The sequence below is a fragment of the Mustelus asterias genome, chromosome 28, assembly GCF_964213995.1.
Source record: "Mustelus asterias chromosome 28, sMusAst1.hap1.1, whole genome shotgun sequence".
Taxonomy (NCBI): domain Eukaryota; kingdom Metazoa; phylum Chordata; class Chondrichthyes; order Carcharhiniformes; family Triakidae; genus Mustelus; species Mustelus asterias.
The window spans coordinates 19,922,651-19,942,918 of record NC_135828.1 but is presented as its reverse complement, the minus strand read 5'-3'; the positions used below and the strand labels follow the sequence as shown (position 1 = coordinate 19,942,918).

The following is a 20,268-nucleotide window of genomic DNA, read 5'->3' as shown; positions in this document are numbered from 1 at the left end:
TGTTCTTCCTGCCAAGTGCATAACCTCACACTTTCCCACACGGGGCGGCCCGGTAGCACAGTGGTTAGCACTGCTGCTTCACAGCTCCAGGGTCCCGGGTTCGATTCCCGGCTCGGGTCGCTGTCTGTGTGGAGTTTGCACATTCTCCTCGTGTCTGCGTGGGTTTCCTCCGGGTGCTCCGGTTTCCTCCCACAGTCCAAAGATGTGCGGGTTAGGTTGATTGGCCAGGTTAAAAAAATTGCCCCTTAGAGTCCTGGGATGCGTAGGTTAGAGGGATTAGCGGGTAAAATATGTGGGGGTAGGGCCTGGGTGGGATTGTGGTCGGTGCAGACTCGATGGGCCGAATGGCCTCCTTATGCACTGTAGGGTTTCTATGATTTCTATTTCTATGGTATTCTAGGTGGTCGTGATTGTGGGTTTGGAAGGTGGGAGCTAAGGTGCCTTGGTGAACATCTTGTGAATGGTGAACTGCTAGGACTCACCAAGACTCCTTAGACAACATCTTAATAAAACTGCTCCCCCTGCCACCATCATGGAAGCATTCTGTAACTCTTTTCTGCACCCTCTTAAGGACCCTCACATTCTTCCTCAAACTCTAGTGTTGCAAAATTTGGGATTTTGTGCAATTTGCTAATGACATATGTGATTCCATATATTTGTAAAATTGTTATATATTTCTAGAATAACTATTAATACACACATTCTACCCATTCTATGCTACATCCATTATTCATAATGTTATATTGTTTAAGGCATATGTCTGAGGTGGCACGGTGGCACAGCGGTTGGCACTGCTGCCTCATAGCGCCAGCGACCCGGGTTTGATTCCCGGCTTGGGTCACTGTCTGTGCGGATTCTGCATGTTCTCCACGTATCTGTGTGGGTTTCCTCCGGGTGCTCCGGTTTCCTTCCACAGCCCAAAAGATGCGCACGTTAGGTGGATTGGCCGTGCTAAATTGCCCCTTAGTGTCAGGGGGACTAGCTAGGGTAAATGCATGGGATTATGGGGATAGGGCCTGGGTGGGATTGTGGCTGGTGCAGACTCGATGGGCCGAATGGCTCCTTCTGCACTGTAGGATTCTATGATTCTAACTGAGGCCTTGCCCGTGACACATCCCGAGAATGCATTGTTTCTCAAGATGAATCAGATGGCTTCTTTTATTCAGGAGGATCCAAAGAGTGAACAATATACATTTATTCATGTAACTGCATCAAGTTCACACAGATTGATTTCAGCAGCAGTACAGCACAACCTACCTCCAAATCTACCTTCCCAATACAAAGGAGAAGTACCAGCTTTACTCCATGTCTATACCACAATAAATCGAACATGTATAATATGGTTAAAAAAGTAATATATCTCGAGGTGCTATGCAGGATACTCGACACGAGGAGCCATAGAAGGAGATATTACGACAGGTGACCAAAGCTTGGTCAAAATTGTAGAGTCATAGAATCCTTATGGTGCAGAAAGAGGCCATTCAGGTCTCTGCAAAAGCATCCCACCCACGCCCTCCCCCTGCCCTATCCCCGTAACCGCGCGCATTTACCCTGCTAACCCACCTAACCTACACATCTTGGGAGATTAAGAGGCAATTTAGCATGGCCAAACTACCCAACCTGCACATCTTTGGACACTAAGGGCAATTTAGCATGGCCAATCCCACTAACCTACACATGTTGGAACACTAAGGGACAATTTGACATGGCCAATCCACCTAACCTAGACATCTTTGGACAATAAGGGGCAATGTAGCATGACTAATTCATAGAGTCATAAAGTCATAGAGGTTTACAGCCATGGAAACAGGCCCTTCAGCCCAACTTGTCCATGCCGCCCCCTTTTTTTAAAAGCCCTAAGCTAGTCCGAATTGCCTGCATTTGGCCCATATCCCTCTATACCCATCTTAGCCATGTAACTGTCTAAATGCTTTTTAAAAGACAAAATTGGACCCACCTCTACTACTACCTCTGGCAGCTTGTTCCAGACACTCACCACCCTCTGTGTGAAAGAAATGTCCCTCTGGACCCTTCTGTATCTCTCCCCTCTCTCCTTAAACCTATGCCCTCTAATTTTAGACTCCCCGACCTTTGGGAAAAGATATTGACTATCTACCTCATCTATGCCCCTCATTATTTTGTAGACCTCTATAAGATCACCCCTCAGCCTCCTACCTCCAGAAAAAAAATCCCAGTCTTTCCAGCCTCTCCTTATAACTCAAACTATCAAGTCCCAGTAGCATCCTAGTAAATCTTTTCTGCACTCTTTCTAGTTTAATGATATCTTTTCTATAATAGGGTGACCAGAACTGTACACCATTCACCTAACCTACACATCTTTGGACAATGAGGGGCAATTTAACATGGCCAATCCACCTAACCTGCACATCTTTGGACTGTGGGAGGAAACCGGAGCACCTGGAGGAAACCCACACAGACACGGGGTGAACGTGCAAACTCCACACAGACAGTGACTCGAGGCCGGAATTGAACCCGGGTCCCTGGCACTGTGAGGCTGCAGTGCTAACCAATGTGCCACCGTGCAGTATGCTCGATGGAGCATCTTAAAAGGGAGAGAGAGACGGAGAATGGCAGAGATGTTAGAGTTTGGGGCCCAGGCAGTTGAATCCATGGCAACCAATTCTGTAAGAAGTTTAACAACACCAGGTTAAAGTCCAACAGGTTTATTTGGTAGCAAAAGCCACACAAAGCCACAAACCAATTCTGACCAGAAGTGGAGGCGCCCAAAGGTCTTCGAAGCTGGAGGAAATTACAGGGATAGCGAGGAATGAGATCATGGAGGGGTTTGAAAGGAAGGGTGTGAGTTTTTAATTCTTAAAATATTAAATTGTTCAGGTTCCCACTCCCAGAAAATCTACCAGCTTTTCCATATTCTCATTCTCATCTTGCCCTCCTCCAGGGCAACTATTGTTGGGCAATAAATGCTGGCCTGGCCAATGATGCCTGCGAAAAAATAGATTTTTAAAAATATATTGAAATGTTTTATTAAGTTGGAGCAAAACACAACCCAAATCCGGAGTAAAGTTCCAACCAAGAAACATAGAAAATAGGAGCAGGAGGAGGCCATTCGGCCCTTCGTGCCTGCTCCGCCATTGATTATGATCATGGCTGATCATCCAACTCAATATCCTGATCTTGCCTTCCCCATCCCATATCCTTTGATCTCCTTCACCTCAAGAGCTATATCTAATAGCTTCTTGAAAACATACAGGGCGCGATCTTACTGGCCGTCCATGCCACGCACCCGGTCCAGAGAGGTCGGAGAATTTGGCGCCCAGCTAAATCTCCATTCACTGCAGCGGGACAGGAAAATCCCGCATGAACGGCCACAGCATTCCAGCCACAATGTTTTAGAACAAAGAACACTACAGCACAGGAACAGGTCCTTTGGCCCTCCAAGCCCGTGCCACTGGCCTCAACTACTTTCTGTGCTAGTGAATTCCATAGGCTCACCGCTCTCTGTGTGAAAAAATTTCTTCTCATCTCTGTCCTAAACTGTCCACTCTGTATCATGGAGTCAGAGAGACATACAGCACAGAAACAGGCCATTCGGCCCAACTCATCCATGCCTTCCAGGTTTCCTAAACTGAACTAGTCCCATTTGTCTGCGTTTGGGCCCATATCCCTCTAAACCTTTCCTATCCATGTACCTGTCCAAATGTCTTTTAAATGTAATTGTACCCACCTCTACCGCCTCCTCTGGCAGCTCATTCCATTCACGCACCACCCTCTGTGTGAAAAAGTTGCCCCTCAGGTTCCTTTTAAATCTTTCCCCTCTCACCTTAAACCTAGGCCCTCTAGTTTGGACTCCCCAACCCAGGGGAAAAGACCTTGGGCTATTCACCTTATCTACGCCCCTCATGATTTTATAATCTTCCATAAGGTCACTCCTCATCCTCCTACGCTCCAGGGAAAAGAGTCCCAGCCTATCCTTATGATTCAAACCTTCTAGTCCCGGTAACATCCTTGTAAATCTTTTTTGCACCTTTTCCAGTTTAGTAACATCCTTCCTCTAGTAGGGTGACCAGAATTGTAGGCAGTGCTCCAAATGTGGCCTTACCAATGTCTCGTACAGTTGTAACTTAGCATCCCAACTCCTGCACTCAATGCCCTGACTGATGAAGGAAAGTGTGCCTCAGACTGTATCCTCAGAAGATACATCTGATAATTAAAAGTCATCGCAAGAACATGAGTGATAGTAATTAACTGAATTCAACGCAGACAGAAGTCAAATACAGTCACAATCATTTCCAAAGGGAAATGTGAATCCGCTGTGGGGAGCAAGGTTCTTCCAACTTAGCTCATAATCCTTCAGAAAAATGGAAAACATTTGCAAATTGAGAGGGAATGACTACGGCACTGAGTTACCTGTCTGTGTGGGGTCGATAGCGACTCACTCTAGAACTCCTATTTTCTGCTCTCCAATCCTCCTGCCAGCTCCCTGAAAACACAAAAGCAATTACTTACAAAGTCACGCCACTCTCTAATGACAAGAGGTGGGACACGGTGGTTCCTTCTCCACCAGTCAGTGTGCTTAATTCCGCACAAGGCATTACGAAAACGACACTACATTTGAAAAATAATTAGGCACGCAACACGTCCCGTCCAGTGACGACAACAGTCCCATTCCCTTTCCCGAGTCATCGCTTGTGTCTCTATACCTTGAAGGTGGTTTTTGTCCACCCATGAAGTGTTAGCGCCCAGTTCCTCCTCCACTGGAGCTATGCAGTCGTAAAAGTAACACTAAAAATAGCAATCCCTTTAGCGTAGAGAATAATACGGTTAATCTCTCTTCATTAGTCAGCAGGACAGAGGCTAATAATCTGCCTTTTTAAGCTACTGGTTTGTTAGTTCTTATCAGAGGCTATATTACCAGCTGAACACACAGACAGCAGGGCATCTGGGACTGTGTTTGAGGCGACCAAGAGGTTAGGTAAAGTCACAGAACCATGATAGTAAAATGCCAACAGTTTATTAATACTCTGAACTTTCTGAGTGTCAGTCTTTGATCATCCTCCCAGGTGTCTGTGAGTTAATAATAGATAGTGGCTCCTTCTTTTATTAATCAGACGCAGGCACACATTTCTCTTCAGTTTCGGCAGTCCAAACCTCCACACGTCAAGAGAAACACAGAAAATGCAAGAAATGGAGTAAAGGTTTACAGCACCGATGGGCTACAGAGGCAACTGAATGGGCCTCCCCGTGAGTGGCCCTCCTTCATCTCAGTGGGCCGCAAAATTTCTCATTAATTATAAAATCATAGAATCCCGAAAGGGCAGAAGGAGGCCATTCGGTCCATCGAGTCTGCACTGACAACAATTCCACCCAGGCCCTATCCCCATAACCCCACATATTTAACCTGCTAATCTCCTTGACACGAAGGGGCAATTTAGCATGGCCAATCAACCTAACCCGCACATCTTTGGATACTAAGGAGCAATTTAGCATGGCCAATCCACCTAACCCGCACATCTTTGAATGAGGAGACTGTGTTGGACGTATCACAACACCCCTTACACACTTTGAAGTGTAGCGAAACCTACACCTCTTTAGATACTAAGGGGCAATTTAGCATAGCCAAGCCACTTAACCTGCACGTCTTTGGATACTAAGGGGCAATTTAGTGTCGCAAATCCACCTAACCTACACATCTTTGGATACTAAGTGGTGATTTACCATTCCTACAGTGCAGAAAGAAGCCATTCAGCCCATCAAGCCTGCACCAACAACAATCCAGGGATTGGATCCCCGTAACCCCAAGTATTTACCCTGTTAGTCCTCCTGACACTAAGGGGCAATTTAGCAAGGCCAATCCATTTAACCCACGCATCTTTTGACTAAGGGGCAAGTTAGCACGGCCAATCCACCAAACCCGCACATCTATTGACTAAGGGGCAATTTTGCATGGCCAATCCACCTAACCTACCCATCTTTGGGCACGAAGGGACAATTTACCATGGCCCATCCACCTAATCTGCACATATTTGGAGTGTGGGAGGAAACCGGAGAACCCGAAGGAAGTCCATCCAGACACAGGGAGAATTTGCACACAGTCACCTAAGGCTGGAATTGAACCCGGGTCCCTGGCGCTGTGAGGCAGCAGCGCTAACCACTGTGGCACCTATGACCCCATGAATAGGATTAAATACATTTAATTCATGCCGAACATTTCATAATAGGTTATAGAAAATGCTTCATTATTTTTATATTAATAGAAGTGTCATCAACTTCAAATGTTAAAAACAAAAGAGATATTGACACTTTGGACACAGAGGGAGCGCACGGCTCTCACAGTCAGTGTTGTGAGCGATCAGCGTGCACCTCACTTCACTCACCCTTGCTTTACGTGCAAATCACTTCAGTCACACCCGGTAGGAAAAAAAACTACATGGACGGGAATCAGTGGAATGTGGCAACCCCTGAAACTAAGGGGCAATTCCCCCTTGCGCATGGGAAACGGTCCACAAGATGTCTCGAGGGGGCCGCACTCAGCACCCGGATGGGCCACATGAGGCACTTGGGGCCCTCGGTCACCCACTGCTGGTTTACAGCCTCAAACAAGGATCCCAGTTGATGCCAAACTAGTCAGTCGCAGCTAGGCCAGACGCCGAGGTTCCACAGTTGCCGTCAATAGTCCAGAGCTATTGCCGGGGAGCAAAAAGTAGTGAGCGTTCCCCTTGCCTGATTGTACTCCAGTGATCCCGGCTGGAGATTCCTGTGGAGGACAGGAACAGCGTCAGGATCAGGCTCAGTTGTGAGATCCCAGCCTTAGATCAAACGTCCTGCTCACACTCACTCTTTAGGCACACACGTGACGGTTTTTCATTTGTTCAAGGAGATTGGGAATCATCGGATTCTAGTTCCAAAGGGCTGGCAGGAGTCAGTGGAGTTCGGAGAAAGTGGTGACAAAGTACCTCCAGAATTATCACCATTAAAGTTATTAAAGTTTATTTATTAGCATCACAAGTAGGAGAGCACGGTAGCACAGTGGTTAGCACTGCTGCCTCACAGCACCAGGGACCCGGGTTCAATTCCCGGCTTGGGTCACTGTCTGTGTGGAGTCTGCACGTTCTCCTCGTGTCTGCGTGGATTTCTTCCAGATGCTCTGGTTTCCTCCCACAGTCCAAAGATGTGCTGGTTGGGTGCATTGGCCGTGCTAAATTCTCCCTCAGTGTACCCGAACAGGCGCCGGATGTGGCGACTAGGGGATTTTCATAGTAACTTCATTACAGTAAGCCGATTTGTGACTAATAAATAAACTTTACTTTAAGTAGGCTTACATTAACACTGCAATGAAGTAACCATGAAAATCCCCTAGTCGATCACTCCGGTGCCTGTTCGGGTACACTGGGGGAGAATTTAGCACGGCCAATGCACCTAACCAGCACGTCTTTTGGACTGTGGGAGGAAACCGGAGCACCCGGAGGAAACCCACGCAGACACGGGGAGACCATGCAGACTCTGCACGCACAGTGAGCCAAGCCGGGAATCGAACCCGGGTCCCTGGCGCTGTGAAGCAGCAGTGCTTGCAGCCAGCACTTCCACCACCTCTTTGAGTTTTTTTACAAATTCTTATTTTCACAACACATCCATTTAATTTCAGGTTAATCCAAGGACTGGTTATTCAGAAAACATAATGTTACATTAATATTTAAATTGGGTGTTCCACCCCTTGGGCTGTTGATGGTTAGATGAACATCTGTGTGTCTGGATGTTCTATTTAAAGTTGCACCTGCTTCATGGATAAATGTTTGCTTGAACATAGGAACGTGGGAGGTAGGAACAGGAGTAGGCCATTCGGCCCTTTGAGCTCATGACTGAACTGGATGTGGCCGCAACTACATTTTGTTCCTGCCCCCCCATAACCTTTGACTCCATTGTCCATTAAATATCTTTCCAACTCAGCCTTGAATTAATTCAATGACCCAGCCTTCATTCCTTTCTGAGGAAGAGAATTCCACTGACGAATGACCCTCACAGAGAAAGTCTTTCTCTTCATCTCATTCGTAAATAGGAGACCTCTTATCCTTAAACTGTGTCTCCGAGTTCTAATCTCTCCCACAGCGAGAAATATCCTCCCGGTACCCATGCTATCAAGTCCCCTCAGGATGTTATATCTTTCAATAAGTGGTGGGCGGCACGGTGGCACAGTGGTTAGCACTGCTGCCTCACAGCGCCAGGGACCCGGGTTCAATTCCAGCCTCGGGTAACTCTCCGTGTGGAGTTTGCACGCTCTCCCCGTGTCTGCGTGGGTTTCCTCCGGGTGCTCCGGTTTCCTCCCGCAGTCCAAAGATGTGTGGGCTAGGTGGATTAGCCATGCTAAATTGACCCTTAGGGTCAGGGAGATCAGCAGGGTAAATGCATGGGGTTATGGGGATAGGGTCTGGGTGGGATTTTTGTCGGTGCAGGTGTGACGGACTGAATAAGTTCATAAGATATAGGAGCAGAATTAGGCCATTTGGCCCATCGAGTCTGCTCCACCATTCGATCATGGTTGATATGCTCCTCATCCACATTTTCCTACCTCTCCCCATAACCCTTCAACCCATTAAAAATCTGTCTAACTCCTCCTTAAATTTACTCACTGATCCAGCATCCACCGTGCTTTGGGGCAGCGAATTCTACAGATTCTCAACCCTTCGGGAGAAGTAGTTTCTCCTCAACTCTGTTTTAAATTTGCTACCTCTTATCCTAAGACTGTGGCCTCTCGTCCCAGAATGCCCCACAAGAGGAAGCATCCGCTCCACGAATGGCCTCCTTCTGCACTGTTGGGATATTATGAAGATCACTTGTCATTCTCCTAAACTCCAGTGAGTATCGGCCCAACCCTGTTTGACCTTTCCTCATGAGCCCCTCCTCCTAGCAATAAGTCAAGTGAATCTTCTCTGAGCTGTTTCTGACACAATTAAGGCCAGAATTCTCCGAGCTCACCCGCGGCTGGGCTTCTCCAGTCCCGCTGCAGTGAATGAAGAGTTGGCTGAGTGCCAAATTCTCCGTTCTCGCTGGCAGAGGTCAGAAAATCCCGGCCGCTATCTTTTTTCAAAATAAGGAGACCCAATTTGCGCCCACTACTCCAGGTGTGGCCTCACCTAAGGCCGTGCACAGCTCAGAAAGTTCTAGGGCTGGAGGAGGTTACAGAGATAGGGAGGCGTGAGGCTTGGAGATGGTTTGAACGCAAAGAGAAGGAATTTCAATTTGAGTGCCTGATGGCACGGGAAGCAATGCGGGCCAGTGAGCACAACCCTGTTAAAATGCCGGCTTTGATGTTCAGCCTTTTAACTGATCACAACTTTACCCTTCAAGTAACCAGACCAAGTCACAGAGTTCTCTTAAACAGCTGTTTTAAATGCAGGCTCTAGCAAGGATGCTGGAAAGCTACAGCTTACATTCTGTCGCTCACCAGAGTGCAGGATTCTGAGATACATAAGCAACTATAGTTTTCGAATTCAATTACAAGTAATTCGCATATACGAATCACAATCACTTTACTCTTGTTTTATTATAATATCCAAGCAGTGTGAAGACTTAATACATCACTGTATTTTATTTGACAAGTTTTTTGTGGTACAGCTCGTTCCTGTATCTGTGGATCACTCCCTTTTCCCTAGTTACAGATGTCTGATTTAGTGAGCTTGCCCAGACTAATGGCCTTGATGCCTATCTGTGAAGGTTTTTATAAGAAGACCTTTTTTTTCATAGCAGCTTGTGTGATTTTTAAACTTGTGTGATTATGAATCCTTTCAGTCATAACAGTGGGCAAACGGTGGGACTGAATGTGATAGTGCAAAGGAATGGAAGCATCATGCTCTACCTGAACAGGCGTCGGAGTGTGGCGACTAGGAGATTTTCACAGTAACTTCATTGCAGTGTTAATGTAAGCCTTACTTGTGACACTAATGAGTAAATTAAATTTAAACTAAAACTAATTCCTCCAGAAAGATGATGAAGAGACAGGGGGGGAGATTAGAAAGGACACCGCGTATAAAAAGATTGCGTCGGGAAAAGATACAAAAGCTTGAGGTCATGTAACAACAGTTCACAGCACTGGAACATCAGAAATTAAACTGTGGGCGGGACCTTGAGTCCAGACACTCCCTACATGGGATCGCTGCGGGTGGGGGCGCACGGGAATGGTGAATCTCACCAGCGGGATTGCAATTTCCCAAAGCTCTCACCGGCAATGTAATCGGGTTCATGCCCGGTTAACCCCCCCTCATAATTTAGTCATAAGTCACGTCAGCAAGGTTCCCGACAGGTTTTTAATATGGTAAACCTGTAGAGGGGAACCCCTCGGAGGAGGTGGGGGAGGGGGGGGGGGTGAGGGGCGCAGAGGTAAATATAGTCCCCAGGGGAGAGGGACACAGCCAGGCAGTGCCCTGTCACTGTCTCCTGGTACAGGTTAGCACTGCCAGGTTGGAGGCAGCGCTAGGACTGAGTTAATTGTGTTGTGGGGAGTTGGGGGGGGGGGGCGGTGGTTTGAAATGCCGGCGACGATTATGGAGGGAGGTTGAGGAGCCCCCAATATCTCCCAAGAACAGGGGTGGGGGGGGGATGGAGAGGTCAACAAAACGAAGGAGATTGTCATCGACTTCAGGAAGCGTAGTGGAAAACATGCCCCTGTCTACATCATCGGGGGCGAAGTACAAAAGGTCGAGAGCTTCAAGTTTTTAGGTTTGCAGATCACCAACAACCTGTCCTGGTCCCCCCCAATGCCGACACTATAGTTAAGAAAGCCCACCAATGCCTCTACTTTCTCAGAAGACTAAGGAAATTTGGCATGTCCGCTACGACTCTCACCAACTTTTACAGATGCACCATAGAAAGCATTCTTTCTGGTTGTATCCATAGCTTGGTATGGCTCCTGCTCTGCCCAAGACCGCAAGGAACTACAAAGGGTCATGAATGTAACCCAATCTATCACGCAAACCAGCTTCCCATCCATTGACTCTGTCTACACTTCCCGCTGCCTCGGCAAAGCAGCCAGCATAATTAAGGACCCCATGCACCCCGGACAGTCTCTCTTCCACCTTCTTCCATTGGGAAAAAGATACAAAAGTCTGAGGACACATCCCAACCGACTCAAGAACAGCTTCTTCCCTGCTGCCATCAGACTTTTGAATGGAGCTACCCTGCATTAAGTTGATCTTTCTCTATACCCTAGCTATGACTGTAACACTACATTCTGCACTCTCTCCTTTCCTTCTCTATGAACGGTGTACTTTGTCTGTATAGCTCACAAGAAACAATACTTTTCACTGTATGTTAATGCATGTGACAATAATAAATCAAATCAAATTATTTTTAATTCTGATCGGGACACCCTTTAAAGATGGCACCTGTGGGATCCTGTGTATGGTTTGCTTCAGTTAATGCAAAGACTTATTTTAAGATATTTCTTCCTACGTAACTAACTCTGCAATGCTTTAAAGCAAACTTAGCCACATTTTAAAACTCAGCTGGGAATGTTGGGATGAGCTGAGAAATTGATTGCCTTCTTTGAAAGTACAATGCAAGCAAGGCCTTTTAAAATGCCAAAACAAAGTTTCTCATAAACAAAAGCCTTCATTGGCCACAGCTGCCAATTGTTTATGAAAGTTAGAGACACAGCTTGTACCAAGTAATTGCATAACATAGATAACCGAAAAGTTATAATGCTCTCTGTAGCTATATGTAGGCAGTGTAAGGTTTGGAACAAGTCTGCATCAGGACTAGCTTTTGGTGATATCTCTATCTCTCTCCCAGTGAATCAGTTTTTTTTTTTGCTTTGTAATGTATTAATTTTAAATGCTGGTCAAAAATAAAAGTTAAACTTCGTATCAGTGCCGTCTACGTCTATTCTGAGGAATGAATGGACCCTACAGCGCCCTGATCTTTACAGAGCCTGTTGCTGGTTCTAAGAGTCCAGAGTAAACCACGTCAACTCATTCTTTTTTCCCTAAAAGAGACTCAAAATGTGTCACACCAGTTTTCTCACTGAGCCTGACACTTTACCAAATTCTGGTCAGATCCCCCACCCCACACCACCACCACCCCCCCAACCGCCCCCCCCCCCCCCAACCCCCCCATCCCCATAAAACTGGAAAAACACCTGTGCTCCGATTCACATCGACAGAAATGGAGGAAAGAACTTGCATTCATATAGCACCTTTCCTGATCTCAGGATGATCTTCACAGCCAATGGACTACCTGTGAAGTGTAATCACTGTCGCAAGGCAGCGAGATCAACTAAACTCGACTTAGAATGAGGACCTGAACACTAATCTCTTGTTCAATGTGGATAGAACAATAAAATATCCCGAACAATCGATGAAAATCACTGCCTCCGGTCGCTTAATCTCTGCCTGAGCTTTTGAGCACTAAATTTAATTGCACTTCACAAATCTTAATTTCGGCTCAACAGCTGATAACAATGACTCTATAATCAGAGAGCCCTTTGCTGCAGTTCCACAGTCGCTTTCACGCCAGGATCCTGAGCCTCAAACAAGTATGAACCTTGTCAAAGTCTCGCAATCCCCAGGGCATTGGGAATAATGAACAACTGCTTTAAACCATCTGTTCACAATGTTCAGTCAACCAACTCCTGATGCAATAATGGTGCGCAACCGACAGAATTATATCTCCGTCACAGCCGCACTGTTTAGCCACTGAATTTTCTACAATCTGCTTCTCCCGACATTTTGGCCTATGAATTGTGCACCCAATATTTTAGTTAATTCCTCTGTTCCAAATGGCCTCAGTGTTAATGGGGTGTCGGGGAGGGTAGAGTGAGGGCGAATCTGCCAATTTTAATATTAAGCTGACTCTCACTGAAGTTCATTGAATCCCTGCAGTGCAGAAGGAGGCCATTCAGCCCATCAAGCCTGCATCGACAACAACCCTACCCAGGCCCTATCCCTGTAACCCCAAGGATTTACTCTGCTAGTCTGCCTGACACTAAGGGGCGATTTAGCATGGCCAATCCACCCAACCCGCACATCTTTGGACACGAAGGGACAATTTAGCATGGTCAATCCACCTAATCTGCATACCTTGGGACAGTAAGCAGCAATTTACCATGGCCAATCCACCTAGCCTGCACATTTTGGGACACTAAGGGGCAATTTAGCATGGCCAATGCACCTAACCTGCACATCTTTGGAGTGTGGGAGGAAACCGGAGCACTCAGAGGAAACCCATGCAGACACGGGGAGAATGTACAAACTCCACACAGACAGTGACAGTGAGCCTCAAAGGAGTTGATCTGAAATGCCTACCACTGATTGTGACTTGTCTATTGAGGGAGCTTGTCAATGGCCTGATTTGAGGTGATCGGATTGGAGTCAGGAGGTCAAAGTTTACCATTTTAACCCTCAGATGCACATCATTCTCACTGGGGGGAGGCAGAGGGAAAGGGTTAAAATCAGGACCGTTGTATCCAAATTATTTCCATTCTTTCATCTCTCCGGCTCTCTGTGTTCCAGTGCTCCTACCAAATACAACCCTGGTTTCAGCCTGTAACAGCTAACAGGTCGGTGGCATCTTTCATGTCCTACACATCGCAGAGTCAAAGACATACTTTTGGAAGTATGGGCACCATTTTGTGGGCAAACACGGCAACCGATTTTCACACAGCAAGATCCCACAATTAGCAAATCAGATCAATGAATTGGATCATAACCTCTTGAATGGGTGACTGGGGCTCTGATTAATACCTCACCCCAAAGCAGCTCTGGAAAAGCCACCTTCGTAGGAACGTAAAGAATTCATTCCCTCATAGAATCATTGGGTGGGATTTTCCAGCCAGGCAAAACTGAAAAATCCCACCCAAAGTCAACAGACCTTTGCATGGTCCACCCCCCTACCCACGACGATTCCTATGGCAGGCACGACAGGAAAATTCCCCCTGTAGAATCCCTACAGTGTAGAAGGAGTCCATTCAGCCCATTGGGTCCGCACCGATTCAGAATCCTACCCAGGCCTACATCCCCGGCTCCCCGCCCACCCGATCCCCGTAACCCCTAATCACCTTACCGACACAATTTGGGACACTAAGGGGCAATTTGGCAAGGCCAATCCACCTAAATCGACACAACTTTGCGGTCATCCCGACATTGAAGCATAAACCTGGATTAGTTGCAGGCGTGGGGGTTTAATCCAAGGCCTACTAACTCCAAGCAACACCTTTTGGCCCGGCTCAATGCAAACCAAGGTTAATCTGTTGTGTTTGGTAAATTGTCAGGTGTAGAGCTTTAGCCGGTGGGTCAGGAAAAATCCACCAGTACATGTTGAAGGAGCTGTGTGAGGAAAGATTGTGGATTGTCAGCTCGTAGCTGCTGCGAGGCGCCGTCTACCATGCTTAATCCATTTAGATGGATGCATATATTCGCTTACTTAAATTTAACATTGCTTCTTCTTATCTGGGCTCTCTCCTGCTTGGTGCTTTTCTTTAATGAGTAACATGACATTCCTATTGCCAACTCGGAGGAGAAACTGTAAAGGATTGTGGATGGAGTGGTAAGTGAGAGGGAAGGGCTGTGTATAAATCATAGAACCTCTCCAGTGAAGAAGGAGGCCATTCGGCTCATTGAGTCAGCACCAACTCTTCAACAGAGCATCTTACCAAGATCCGTAACCCCACATATTTACCCTGCTAATCCCCTCTAACCTGCACATCTTTGGACACTAAAGGACAATTTAGCAAGGCCAATCCACTTAACCTGCACATATTGGGACACCAAGGGACAATTTAGCAAGGCCAATCCACTTAACCTGCACATCTTGGGACACTTTTTAGCATGGCCAATCCACCTAACCTGCACATCTTGGGACACTAAGGGACAATTTGCATGGCCAATCCATCTAACCTGCCGTGGGATGAAACCGGAGCACCCGGAGAAAACCCACGCAGGCACAGGGGAGAATGTGCGAACTCCACACAGTCACCCAAGGCTGGAATCGAACCTGGGTCCCTGGCGCTGTGAGGGAGCAGTGGTAACCACTGTGCCACTGTTCCAAATAAACCAATCAGTATGTCAAAAGAACAAAAGAAACCCTTGTATTTAATGCACAGCCTTTTACTGAACCTTGTCCAAGAGAGGGGATTTTTTTAAATATAGGTTTAAATACGCAATTATTGGGAGTGAGTTATTCTTCTTATTGTTAGGCTTAGGGTGAAATTTGCCCAGAGCATGCCAACCAGTGCCAAGATGTTTTTAGCTTTTATTTATTCATTCACGGGACATGCACGTCTCTGGCTGGCCAGCATTTATTGTAAGAGTTTTAACAACACCAGGTTAAAGTCCAACAGGTTTATTTGGTAGCAAATGCCATTAGCTTTCGGAGCGCTGCTTCTTCATCAGCTAATGGCATTTGTTACCAAATAAACCTGCTGGACTTTAACCTGGTGTTGTTAAAACTCTTACTGTGTTTACCCCAGTCCAACGCCGGCATCTCCACATCAGCATTTATTGCCCATCCCTGGTTGCCCTTGGAGGGCAGTTGAGAGTCAACCACATTGCTGTGGGTCTGGAGTCACATGTAGGCCAGACCGGGTAAGGATGGCAGATTCCCTTCCCTAAAGGACATGAGTGAACCAGATGGGTTTTTCCGACAATCGACAATGGTTTCATGGTCATCAGTAGATTCTTAACCCCAGATTTTTAAAATTAAATTCAAATTCCACCAGCTGCCATGGTGGGATTTGAACCCAGGTCCTCAGAACATTAGCTGAGTTTCTAGGTTAATAGTCCAGTGACAATGCCACTAGGTCATCACCTCTCTTTGTGAGGCATGAACAGATTTTAAATTATTCTTTTCCTCACTAAAATATTTGTAAGAAAGTGCAGCATCATACAAGTTCACCCAGAATGCCAGTTGCCTACGTCCAGCCTTGATATCTGAATGTATTATCTATAAATGTATTTTTATTGTATTTAAAAAGCACAGTGAATTCAATGTATTACTAGAAATCAGTGCACACCGCTCTGGTTACAACTCTACCCAACGTTAACTTCATATTGTGCCAGGGCAGGCTGTGACATGCCCAGACTGATTGGCAGCACATACAGACGTCACTGTGTCTACAGCAACCAGAGTAAACAGCAACATTGCAACATTCACTTCCTGTCCTTCACTCCCAGAGTACTGGCAAAGCACAGCTAACTGATATGGTGATATCTCCGTTCCTGTTCCTGCCGTGCTATTTCACTGGTGGCTGCAAATACAAGGATTACATCTCATTGACTGCATCTCGTCACTTGGAGATTGAAATGTGTTGGAGTAGGTTTCGGAGCAGGGCAGATGGTCTATGGGAAGGGAGGGGCTTGATGGGCCGAATGGCTTTTATTCATCCCATATCTATGCTTTTAATGTGAGGATCATTAGAGACTGCTGAATCATTGAATCAGAGAGTCCCTATTGTGCAGAAGGAGGCCATTCAGCCCATCGAGTCTGCACCTTCTTTCTGGCAAAGTATCCCACCCAGGTCCTATCGCCATAACCCCACGTATTTATCCCGCTAATCTCTAAAACCGACACATCATGGAATACTACAAGACAATTTAGCAAAGGCAATCCACTAAACCTGCATATCTTGAGACACTAAAGGGCAATTTAGCATGGCCAATCCATCTAACCTACACGCCTTTGAACACTAAGGGGCAATTTAGCATGGCTTCCTCCCACACTCCAAAGATGCGCAGGTTAGGTGGATTGACCATGCTAAATTGCCCCTTCGTGTCCAAAGATTTGCTGGTTAGGTGGATTGGCCATGCTAAATTGCCTCTTAGTGTCCAAAGATGTGCAGGTTAGGTGGATTGGCCATGCTAAATTGCCCCTTAGTGTCAGAGGCATTAGCAGGGTAAAGATTACGGGGATAGGGCCTGGGTGAGATTGTTGAAGGTGCAGGCTCGATGGGCCAAATGGCCTGTTTCTGCGCTGTCGGGATCCTATGATTCTATCGGCTCCAAATCGATGCCGGTCTTGAGCTCTGACTCGAACAACAAACCCTTGAGGTCCTTACGTCCCTGACAGTGGGTTCAAAGTTCAGCAGAATAGGGCTGGAAACCGAGTCGGGATTAGGGCATCTCATTACTGGAGATAAACTGAAATCCTTAGGGAAAAACAGTCGGACCCCTGGACAACTTGGGTAAAACACATGCTGTCATCTTCGATAAGGACATTAACATGGAGGGAGGAGGAATACAATTAATGTCAGCGAGATGCAGGGCATATTTAAATTGCAGGATGGGGGGGGGGAGGTGGCGCGGAGGGGGCATGGAGAGGTTGTGGCTGCTTTAGCAGTTTAAATGAGAAATTATCATTAAATGCTTGACCACATTGCCCTCCTCTATCTCCCACTGCAGATCATTACTATTGCAATTACAAAACTCTTTTCTTCCCGATACGACCTTTAAACTCTCGCTGGCTGTTTCGGTCGGATTAAAACAGGGAGCTGAGGGAAGGGTACACTCTTCAGTCTGAGTGGGTGTCTTGTTTTGAATGATAATCTATCTTGACAGTGTTAGTATTCTGAAGGCGATCATCGCATGAATCACAGCAACTAATCTCAGGCAGTGAACCAGGCCAATGTTCCGCTTCTGAAAGTTCGGAAGATTCTCATTAGTCAGTGTGTTCACGTGTCCATTTGTCTGATGATTGTACATGAATGGGCGGCACGGCGGCACAGTGGTTAGCACTGCTGCCTCACAGCGCCAGGGACCCAGGTTCGATTCCCGGCTTGGGTCACTGTCTGTGTGGAGTTTGCACATTCTCCCCGTGTCTATTTCCTCCGGGTGCTCCGGTTTCTTCCCACAATCTAAAGATGTGCGGGTTAGGTGGGTTGGCCATGATGAATTGTCCCTTAGTGTCAGGGTAACTAGCTCGGGTAAATGCATGGGGTTATGGGGATAGGGCCTGGGTGGGATTGTGGTCACTGCAGACTCGATGGGCTGAACGGCCTCCTTCTGCACTGTAGGATTCTATGAATATATTTACTGATACTTCACGGCTCCTTGTCACATCACTCCAAGGGTGGAATTCTCCCATCTGGCACTAAGACCCTGGGTAGGATGGGGAAGGGGAGGCTAATGGGAACCAAGCCACATCTTCCATACCCTGGTACAATTACTGATGCACCTAAGTTTAGGTTTATTTATTAGTGTCACAAGTGGGCTTACATTAACCCGTTACACAATGACGCCCTGAACCCTGCTAACACTAATGGAAGAACAAAGTCCAAGCACGATGGCACAGTGGTTAGCACCACTGCCTCGCCGCAGGTTCAATTCCGGCCTCGGGTCACTGTCTGTGTGGAGTTTGCATGTTCTCCCCGTGTCTGCGTGGGTTTCCTCCGGGTGCTCCGGTTTCCTCCCACAGTCCAAAGATGTGCGGATTAGGTGGATTGGATATGATAAATTGACCCTCGTGTCAGGGGGATTAGCAGTGTAAATATGTGGGGTTATGGGGATAGGGCCGGGGTGGGATTATGGTTGGTGCAGACTCAATGGGCCGAATGGTCTCCTTCTGCAATGTAGGGATTCTATGAAAAACAAAATAGAAAGGCCCAATGACAAGGCCCCTTGTTCAAGAATCTCTGGCTTAATTTATATATGATGTGGAGATGCCGGCGTTGGACTGGGGTGGGCTCAGTAAGAAGTCTCACAACACCAGGTTAACGTCCAACAGGTTTATTTGGTAGCAAATACCATAAGCTTTCGGAGCAATGCTCCTTCGTCAGACCTCACAGCTTGACTCCTGGACTTGCACAATTTCACAAGCTGTACTGTCTGGAGACAATACACATCTCTTTAACCTGTGTTGAATGCTCCCTCCACCCACATTGTCTGTACATTTAAGACCTGGCTGGCTGTAGAGATTTGCATTCTAATCAGTATTCTGTAATTTGATTTCTGTGTCTGTGCCCTGTTTGAGAACAGAGACCACTCCATCTGACGAAAGAGCATTGCTCCGAAAGCTTATGGTATTTGCTACCAAATAAACCTGTTGGACTTTAACCTGGTGTTGTGAGACTTCTTACTTAATTTATATATGCCAAGCGGAAATATACAGCCCCCGACACCACCAGTAAAATTCTCTGGGGTCTACTATTTTGCAATTGGGTTATAGAATTATACTGCTGATAGAATTCACACAGTCTGGACACATGCCCCTGTCTACATCAATGGGGGCGAAGTAGAAAGGGTCGAGAGATTCAAGTTTTTAGGTGTCCAGATCACCAACGACCTGTCCTGGTCCCCCCATGCCAACACTATAGTTAAGAAAGCCCACCAACGCTTCTACTTTCTCAGAAGAAATTTGGCATGTCAGCTACGACTCTCACCAACTTTTACAGATGCACCATAGAAAGCATTGTTTCTGGTTGTGTCACAGCTTGGTATGGCTCCTGCTCTGCCCAAGACCGCAAGGATCTACAAAAGGTCGTGAATGTAGCCCAATCCATCACGCAAACCAGCCTCCCATCCATTGAATCTGTCTATACTTCCCGCTGCCTCAGCAAAGCAGCCAGCATAATTAAGGACCCCACGCACCCCGGACATTCCCTCTTCCACCTTCTTCCTTCGGGAAAAAGATACAAAAGTCTGAGGTCACGTACCAACCGATTCAAAAACAGATTCTTCCCTGCTGCTGTCAGACTTTTGAATGGACCTACCCCACATGATCTTTCTCTGCACCCTAGCTATGACTGCAACACTACATTCTACACTCTCTCGTTTCCTTCTCTATGAACGGTATGTTTTGTCTGTATAGTACGCAAGAAACAACACTTTTCTCTGTATGCTAATGCATGTGACAATAATAAATCAAATCAAATCAAATCAATGTTGCCAGTCCTTCTCTCTTACTGGGATAGTTCCTTGGACAGTGGTTTGCTCTGGGTACGTTGGCTTTGTGTTCACATGTGACATGACATTGAGTGTCGGCAGGTTGTGACAATACTGTGCCTTTATGAAATATATTTTAGCCATGTTTCTTGTGCAACATGTGTTTCATGCGCTCAGAGCGGTTTTGTCTGGACTCAGAAGCACTGTATTGTTACTGCAGCAACATAATTGATCTTTATTGATGCAGTTTTGATCTGAATACTTGCAGAGTTCTGTTGCTTTGTGTTTCCCCCCGGGATATTGCAGAGTAGGGCTTGATTAGGTCGATTGGCAGGTAATGTCATATGACACAGTGGAGCTAGGCTTTCTCATAGAACTCAAGGCAGTCAGCTTTTTTGGGATCTTTAGCGAGAGATTGTTTTCTCTG

General features: G+C 46.6%; 1 protein-coding gene across 1 annotated transcript in view; it reads right to left on the bottom strand.

Annotated features, from left to right (window-relative positions):
- The window catches only part of ptpn20 (protein tyrosine phosphatase non-receptor type 20), a 322,568-nt gene that overhangs the window by 186,342 nt on the left and 115,958 nt on the right, over positions 1 to 20,268 (bottom strand). The window contains exon 7 of the mRNA XM_078199281.1: positions 4,390 to 4,462. Coding sequence (XP_078055407.1) covers positions 4,390 to 4,462 — 73 coding nt within the window. The remainder of the gene's footprint in view (positions 1 to 4,389; positions 4,463 to 20,268) is intronic.